This window comes from Cicer arietinum, chromosome 6 (genome assembly GCF_000331145.2).
Source record: "Cicer arietinum cultivar CDC Frontier isolate Library 1 chromosome 6, Cicar.CDCFrontier_v2.0, whole genome shotgun sequence".
In the NCBI taxonomy this organism is placed as follows: Eukaryota; Viridiplantae; Streptophyta; class Magnoliopsida; order Fabales; family Fabaceae; genus Cicer; species Cicer arietinum.
In genome coordinates, this window is record NC_021165.2 from 7,008,899 (window position 1) to 7,018,749 (window position 9,851).

General features: G+C 30.8%; 1 protein-coding gene across 1 annotated transcript; it reads left to right on the top strand.

The window, feature by feature from the left end:
* The first annotated feature begins 5,297 nt into the window (after window positions 1–5,297).
* On the top strand, window positions 5,298–8,310 carry LOC101494914 (probable pectinesterase/pectinesterase inhibitor 51). Its single transcript, XM_004503893.4, has 2 exons — window positions 5,298–6,281; window positions 7,452–8,310. The coding sequence occupies exons 1-2, from the start codon at window positions 5,333–5,335 to the stop codon at window positions 8,150–8,152; spliced, it is 1,650 nt and encodes a 549-aa protein (XP_004503950.1). The 5' UTR covers window positions 5,298–5,332; the 3' UTR covers window positions 8,153–8,310.
* The last annotated feature ends 1,541 nt before the right edge of the window (window positions 8,311–9,851 follow it).

Below are 9,851 nucleotides of genomic sequence, written 5' to 3' on the forward strand. Positions count from 1 at the left end.
TGCCATATCAGTTTCAAGAATTAACCCCTTGTCAGGATGGTAGATCTTGCAACTTCCAACTTTGAACATCACAATCCACCTCTTTTATTGCAATTGTACTATGCTCAATAGATTGTTATTGAGGTCAGGCACAAAATACACATCTTGAATGAGATAAACTACTCCATTTATCTTGAGCTTGACATTGTCTTTTCCTGCAACTTCCATCTTTGAATTATTGTCAATCATGACTACTTGCTTGCAATTTTCATCAAGTTTAGTGAACCAAGTCTTGTTTCCACTCATGTGATTAGAGCATCCAAAATCCAAGAACCAAACATCTTCTTTTTCCTTTTCTTGTGAATCAGCACGCGCCATCAGTAACATAGGCTCATCTTCATTGAATTCTACATAATTGACTTCTTTATCCCATTCAAAGCATTCATTCTTGTAGTGGCCAATCTTGTGACATTTGAAACATTCAATTGTATCATGATTATGTCTTCCTCTCCCTCTTCCTCTAAAGCCTCATTTGCCCCTTCCTCCAGACTTACCTTTTTCTTGTGAGGTAGTTTTTAAGGCTTGTTCCTCTCCACGACTCTTGTGGAATTTTTATTCATGAACTATCAATGAACTTTGAAGTTCATCAACAGACAAGGTAACAATATCCTTGGACTCTTCAATTGAACACAAAATGAAATTGAATTTCTTAGTTAAAGATCTTAAGATTTTTTCAACTATGGTGACATCTTGCATTTTTTTCACCATGAATGTGCATTTTATTTGCTACAGCGATAAATCTTGAGAAGTAATCATTGATTGTCTCACCTGATTTCATCTCCAATATCTCAAAATCTTTCCTCAACGCCTGAAGAATTGCTCATCCAACCCTTGCATTTCCTTGATATTTCTTCTTCATGGAATCACATATCTTTTTTGGCGTATCTTTATGCAAAATAGTCTCTAAGATTGCTCGATCAATTGCTTGAAACAAGTATTTTTTTGCCTTCAAATCCTTCGATTCATCAAGACGCTTTTGTTGAGCTTCAGTTACCGTTACTCCTACTATTGGTTATGTAACCCTCGTTTCAATCAAAGTCCAATATTCCTTTGAGTGAAGAAAATTCTCCATTAACATACTCCAATGATCGTAGTGACGTTGAACGTTGGTATAGATGCTTGCAAAACCCTCCTTCATCGTTGTTCATATTCGCCATAGATTCTTGAAAAGAAATTGCAATTCTTGTTTGTTCTGCTTACAGGCCTCTTCGCGAGGCTTTGCCAATTGTTAAGAAAAAAATAAGGCAAGAATGATCTTGAATGAGACAAGAATGATCTTCAATTTATTAATTGTACACAATGACTTATACACTCATGTAAGTTTTCAGTTACAAAGTGTAACTAACTCAACTTAACAAAACAGAAAGAAAAAAATAACTGTATTACTACAAGTAACTAATATTAAGTAATTAACTCACTCGACTTGAGCTAATTACACTTAACATTTGGTTTATCTAAATTTTAATTTAATATTCTTAATTCATATTTTTAAAAATTGATTTTCCTTTTAATGACGAATTCACATAAATAAAAATTCAGTTAAAGTTGGTAATTATTTTTAGAACTTTATAATTATGGTGTAATGTTTGTTTCCTCAACGGATATTGCATTGTTATCACCACCTGAAGTCTCTCTCGGTCTATTGGAGTTAGGGTGAAAATGTGTTCTCAATTATGTTAGAAGTGTGAGATGTTGGACTGTCATTATTTCTAACGAATTGGATCTCGACTAAATTCAGAACATATATTGACATTGAAAAATATATAATTAAGTAATATGATGTATGAAACCACACTAAGCTTACTTAAACACTCTCTTAATAAGAACACTATTATAGATGCTCTTTTTACTAGGTTCATGGAAGAGATGTCAGATTACGTAGGCTCGTAGAGGAACACTTGGATTGGTCCTTGTTAGTTGCCACTAATGAGTGTAAACTACTAGACTGTTGTTTGTTCGCTTTTAATAAGGAAAATGTTATTTAGTGTCATGAGGTAATTGTTTGAGAGATTAAAATAGTGAGCTTTTATTGATAATTATGTACTTAATGTATTTAAATAATTTAAAATATATTTTTCTAGTATTTTAAAATTTATTAATTTGATAAATTTATTATTTTTAATATTTTTGCTAAAGTTTTATTTCAAAAATATATTCAACACATATATTAATTTTTGTTGTTGTCGAATAAATGATAAATATTACTATAAATTCACACACAACTACGATATATTAGATTTGAATGCGAAACAAGACGATAAACCTAACAATACCAGTATGTGTCAACTAAATTAATACTTAATAACACATATGTCATTTCTATAATAATAAAATTGAAAAAAAGACATATAACAATAAACATATAATAATAACATTATAACTAGAATAGAAAATTAATATAATACTAACTATGATTATATTAATATATTAGTCCAAAATAACAATCAAAATAAATTTGTTGTCTAATATTCAAAAGTAAAATAGTAATATTATTATGAAGTTGTTCCCGCTTAGTTGATATTTCATTTGGTCTTTCAATTCCTTTACCATTAGTGGTGGTAATAAGTCAGACTTTGAAAGGTCTGAGTGTGGCATACAATTAATTTTTTAGGTATAAGTCTGGCCTACGGCCTATCATAGGATTTTTTTCCGGTCTGACTTGACCTTTTTAAAGGTCTGACATGGAAGCCTATTTAAAAGCCTTATTCATATTAAAACATTTAAATGCTCTACTCGTACCACATGCTCTTCACATACCAGTATCAATGTACATATTTATATATATTAAACAAAAAAATAATTTTTCTAACAAAACAGTTTTAAAAAAATTTAAAACAAACATTCTTTAAACCCTAAAACATAATTCGTGGTTTCAAAGAATATATTTTTTTTAAAAAAAAACAAACGCATCCATTATTACCTCTCAAACAAATATGGAAGGACTACTGAGTTATTGACTAATTGAATGACTACCGAATATGAAACGACAACCAAATATGAAATGATTATCGAATATGGAATGACTATTGAGTGATTGCTTAATTGATAGAATTTAAAATAGGAAATAATATTATTAATATAATAATAAAAAATTAACATTAATAAATAATTAAATATATATATATATATATATATATGCCGACATGTCAGACCTAATATGCTTTTTTATAAGCCTGAGTCCGACCTATCTAAATAAATAGGCTTTAAAAATAGTCTGAGTATAACCTTTTTATTAAATAGGTCAGGCCAGACCAAACCATAAGCCTCTGTCAGACGGTCTAACCTATTCACATCCCTATTTCCCATCATCAAAGTTGATCTCTCATTTGGTCTTTCACTTATTTGACCATCATCAATAATATCCGGAAAAGAAATATATCTTTCTTTTTTTTAAGGGACATGGTCAATATTTCATATTCCTATTTTAACATATAATTATTTTTATTTTAAATTATAATAAATAAATTATAAATGATAAAAATAATTTTAATTAAAATAATAAAGGTAAATTTGATAGAAATAAAAAGATAAGTTATATATTATAAACTACTTTAATTAGTTTATAAAAAAATATTATAAACTAGTGAAAAAAACTACAAATATATGTCAAAATCAAAATAATTGTTTTTAAATAAATATTTTTTGTCATCTCTTAAAATTTTAAAATTAAAAATTTAACGTATATATATATATATATATATATATTTGTTCTAAAAAGAGTTTGAATATGTCTTTAGTATATAAAATCTATACAATTTCTTATCACTTCAATTGTATTTATGAGATGAAATCAAAAATATATTTTATTTAGCCATAAATGAAATTACCTAAAGAATTATAAATGTAATGACTTAACTTTGTCATTAAATTTAAAAAAAAAAAAATCCTTCTACACAATATTGTAACTTGCCTTACATATGAAATTTGATATTTTAAATTCTCTAAATATCAAAATAAAAAAATTAAATGACAATTTATCGTCGAAAAGAAGGAAATGGATGATAATTTGGAAAATCGGTTAAAAGTACGAAGAAATATTAAAATGTGGATATTTATAGAATAATAAATTAAAATGTGGCTCGGGGGTCCCGGTCAAAAAAAATTAAAAAATAAGGCATGAGGGGCTCACTCAAAATCCATGAAGTACAAAATCCAATGTCTGGGATGGGAGCCCCGTGACACACTCCGATCCGAAATTGTTAGTGGGATTTAATGTTATTTATTCAAATAAATTAATCATCAAATTATAAAAATATTAATCACTATACTATTTGACATACTAATAACTATTTTGATGGAAAATTATATATTTATATAACTTTTGTGATAATAGATTATATTTTTTAATAGATATTTATAATTTAAAGACTAATTTAATTATTTTTTGAGTCATTAATTAAAGTAATAATATACTATATTTTTAAATATCAAAATTAAAAGAGTGAATTACCTAAATTTTAATTCATTAAATCAATGAAGGTTGATTCGGTCGATAATCAGTTGTCTCACTCTACTCTCGATGTGATGACTTAGTTGTCTCACTCTACTCTTGATGTGATATGACTTATTTGGTTGATGACATGCAAATATATTTGTTAGTGCTCTTTAATTTATGAAGTCTGACCCTGATAAAGCTTAAAATCCAACTCTTCTTAATACAATTGGTGACTCTAAAACTGATCTTTTCAAATTGAATTTGACTATTTTAAAATAAATAACTTAGTTCATAAAATAAAATAAATAGTATCAAATAATTAATATCAAATCAAATATAGAATCATAAATACATTATAGTCAATCACAAAATTTATAAAAAAAAAACATTTAATTTTTTGACTTCACACTTTATTTACTTTAACGAATTAAATCCTTTCCAACATATGTAGCAAGATATATTTTGTTAAATAAATTTGTATAAAAAAAAAGTCAAAGAATCGTATATTTTCCATGCTTGGTAGTATGACAGTGAGAAACACTATTATTTTTGCAAAAGTAATTTAACGTGAATAGTAGTGTAGTGGCCACGTCCTCATCGTCCACTCCCTCGTCCATTAAAACAAAACCATCTCCAACACGTGAACCGTTCGTCTCCCATCATCTCACTATCACGAGACACCACGACCATAACCAGCAGCCAGCAATAACAGTAGTTACTTTAATTTAATTAATTACAAAAAAAACATAGCACTACCTTCCAAATTTAAATTAACCACAAAAATACATTCTTAATCTTAATCTCAATCTCAATATATAAAATCACAAGCATGACCCATCCTCAGAGATTCATTAAAACATGGCTTCTCTCTTTACTTTCACTCTTTTCATTTTCTTCACACTCTCCACCGCCTCTCGCAGCCACAAGCACCATTCTCCCACTCCCGCTCCCACTCCCACCCTCTCTCCCACCGCCGTGCCGGATATTCAACAAGCCTGCAAAGCCACACGCTTCCCACAACAATGCGAATCATCTCTCTCAAATCTCCCTCCAAATCCAACCACTCTCCAACTTCTCCAATCCGCAATCTCCCTCTCCTCCGACAATCTCGTAACTGCCAAATCAATGGTTAAATCCATTCTCGACTCCTCTTCCACCAGCCGCAACCGTACCGTCGCCGCCACAACCTGCATCGAAGTCCTCACTAATTCACAACACCGCATTTCCCTCTCTCAAGACGCACTGCCACGTGGCAGAACAAAAGACGCCCGAGCATGGCTTAGCGCTGCCCTCGCTTACCAGTATGATTGCTGGAACGGACTCAAGTACGCAAACGACACACGCGCCGTCGGCGAAGCGATGTCGTTTATAGATTCCCTCTCAATGCTCTCGAGCAACGCACTCGCCATGGCGTTTTCTTACGACGTTTACGGAAACGACACGTCGTCGTGGAAACCGCCTTCTACGGAGCGCAACGGTTTCTGGGAAGCGTCTGGATCAGGCGGAGGATCTGATTTCAAGGGAGGGATTCCGTCGACTTTGACGCCGGATGTAACGGTGTGTAAGGGAGGAGAGAATAAGTGTTATAAGACGGTGCAAGAAGCGGTTAACGCTGCGCCGGATAACAGCGTTGAAGGGAAGAGGTTTGTGATATATATAAAAGAAGGGGTATATGAGGAAACCGTTAGGGTTCCGTTAGAGAAGAGGAATGTGGTGTTCTTGGGCGACGGTATGGGGAAGACGGTTATCACCGGGTCTGCTAACGTGGGACAGCCCGGAATGACTACTTACAATTCAGCCACAGTCGGTAACTATTTTTCATTTTATTTATTTATTATTGTTATAATATTTCTCAGTTTTTTTTAAGGAAACTAACCATGTATGAACTTTGAGTCAGGGGTGTCAAAAAATAAAAAATTAATCAAATTGTGTAATTATGTAAACTGTTTTTTAACTTTATTGATTTATTAAAATTGAGGAGTTTTTTAAAAACAGTTTGTTTATGATTTTTAAAAATTAGAACCAAATTAAACAAAATTGATTTTTAGTTCGAAAAAACTATAATTAAATTTGTTTTTTTTAAAGTAATTAGAGGTAATTATATAAAATTTTGTAAATAAGAACAATTGGATTCAATTTTTATATTGAAACCAGATAAGAAAGTAGTTAAAGAATAAATACTTTTCATTTAAGAGGTTATTTCTATTTCTTGTCAAAAATAAAAAAAGCTATTTTTATTACACGATATCAAATAAAGTCAAATTGTATTTTATGAGCTGATATAGCTTATGGAAATATGTTCTCTTGAAGAAATTATAAACATAAGATAAAAATAACTTAATGTAAATGTGTTTATTTCGTGGATAAGCTCAGATAACTTAATTCAAATTTTCCCTATAATATAATAGTGTTGCAGTGACAAGAGATGAGATGCTAGTAGAAAATAATGGAAACGCATTGAAAAGTAGTGTTAGAGAAAAAGGCTGTGAGAAAGTAATAGCTCAACTATATCTTTGCTATTATGAGATGAAATTGAGGATGAGTCCCTTAGTACTTTTGATTTCATGGATTTCAGTTCCAATGCAAAATAGTTTGCATAATTCAAGAGGTGTTCTGTCATTTGCATGTGGACCTATGTTATAGATAAATTCATTTGTCAACTCCCATTTCAAAGTGATAGGGATTGGTTGCTTTGTTAGAGACTCTATTGTAAGAATTGTGTACAAAAAACGTATTTGCTTGCTTAGATAGATCATAGAAGGGAGCGAATATCTATCAATCATTGGATTATAAAATGGAAGTTTCATCGCCTGTGTATTTATTTTGATTTGTCTGATTTTGAGTTTAACCCATTAGTATTTACAATATTGTTCAGTAAACCTTCACTTTCACATGCCACAAGTATGTATGCATGAAAACATCAAGCATGGTTGTTGTATTGTTAACATTGGATTATGTATTTGTTTTATGTTGGCAGCGGTTATTGGGGATGGTTTCATGGCAAAGGATCTAACAATCCAAAACACAGCAGGTCCTGATGCTCACCAAGCAGTGGCAGTCAGAGTAGACAGTGATCTTTCTGTCATTGAGAATTGTGAATTCATAGGCAATCAAGATACTCTTTATGCTCATTCCCTTCGCCAATTTTACAAATCATGCCGCATTATCGGCAACGTCGATTTCATCTTTGGAAACTCAGCTGCAATCTTCCAAGATTGTCAAGTCCTTGTCCGTCCTCGGCAACTCAAACCAGAGAAAGGCGAGAACAATGCCATCACAGCTCACGGCAGAACCGACCCTTCACAAACTACAGGCTTTGTTTTTCAAAACTGCTTGATTAATGGAACTGAAGATTACATGGCATTGTATCATAACAACCCTAAAGTGCACAAAAACTATTTGGGCAGGCCATGGAAGGAGTATTCTAGAACAGTTTTTATTCATTCAGTCTTGGGAGAACTTGTTACACCTCAGGGTTGGATGCCATGGAGTGGTGACTTTGCACTCAAGACACTTTATTATGGGGAATTTGATAATTCTGGAGAAGGTTCTGATTTGTCTCAAAGGGTATCTTGGAGCAGCAAAATCCCTGCTGAACATGTGTTAACTTATTCAGCGGATAATTTCATTCAAGGAGGTGAATGGATTTCACCATCTCTGTTATCAGCTCATCAGTAAATGGGGGGATTTTATTTCATTTATAAATTTACTCCCTTCTGTAATTACCATTTACTAATACAATGATAATAATATACCTGAATTTCAATAGCAAGGAAAAAAAATTCCAAGGTAGGTACAGTGAATTGTCCTACTCACTTCATGGGCATAGCCTCTAATTTGGAAGATCTATATGTTTCTTATTAATAAATAATCTGTATACATAAGCGTGACCTGATTAGTAAAGCTAGTACACTTGTGCAGCGTTGCTAATGTGTCTCATTCACGTTGAGATATCGCATTGATGATGAAGTTGAAAGTGCATGCACGTCAATGTACAACGGCTTCTGTTATACATGATGAAAAGATATTCATTTGATCATCAAAGTTTTAACTGTGGAGGCAGTATGTCCCGTTCGTCTTCCTTAGTGTCCCTACAACCAAATTTAATTATATCAACATTTGTCCACTTTACCATAATGCTATGTTTGTTCACAAGGTATCCTTTAAATACTTCCAAATCAAAATTGATTAGTTCAAACCTCACATGCAGTGATCCTACACCCTCCAATCCGTGAAGCTTCAATTTTTTGTTTTGTTTTAAAATATAATAAAATAAGGTAAATTTTTTTTAATTAAATATATTTCATATTTTTATTCACATCTGATCTTTATTTTGATTTTATAGAAATTTTTTTAAGAATTAAAAATATCATATTTTTATCAAAATATTTTTAAAAATAAAGATTAAAATTAAATTAAAAAATTAAAAAATTGATTTTTTTATAAAAACTAAAAATGAAATTTAATAAAGATTAAAATTTATTTTATCTATTTTTTAATTATGTAAATTGTATTTTTTATTAAAGATAGTAAATAGTAACAGCGCAGGAAATAGTAAATAACAACACAGAAAATTTACGGTAGATTCTATTCTAAGGGACCCTCCTAGAGTCCTATTTTATTAAAAGAAAATAGTAAATATATAATTTGATAGTAAAAATTGATTCTTCTATTTTGTCGTTGTTGTCTTTCTAAAGTTTTTTAAAAATATTTTTCAAAGTAAGTTGATCCTTAAAAGGATTAAATTTAAGGGGAAAATTACTATTAACAACAATTTTAGAATCCATTGCAACAGCAGCTTTGTTGAAATAATATAGTATTTTTTAGAGGCTAGAATTACATATTTACTTAATTTTGTCGCATCACTTTTAAGAATTAAACTTTTAGAAAGAAACAAAAAATGCTAGTTTCAATTAAATTTGCATCACGATAGTTTCAATTAAAAATAAATATATATTTTTTTAATCAGAATTTGGTTATTTTAAAATATAGAAAAACTAAGGTGGAATCCCAAAAAGTATGCTATTAGTTGTAGTTTGGTTGGGTTTTGTTGAAATTGGCTCCATCCATAGAGAATAGTGAATAAGCGGTCTCTCCACTCCACTAGCTGCCTGCTTCAAATCAATTCAAGATTAAGAAGTGATATCCATCCACTTATATATCTCTGACCCTTTAGATTATATGTCAATATTATATATAATTAATGTGGCTAATAATCACTCATGGGAAGGGGTAGTAGTTTTCACGTAACCACCCTATAGTCTAGTGCTCAACTTTCTTACTATTTAATTTAATTTGATTGACAAGTTCTGGAGATAGTATACATTTTTAGTTGAACTATATGGCTGTTCAACCAGTTATTCTACTGTCCCTACAC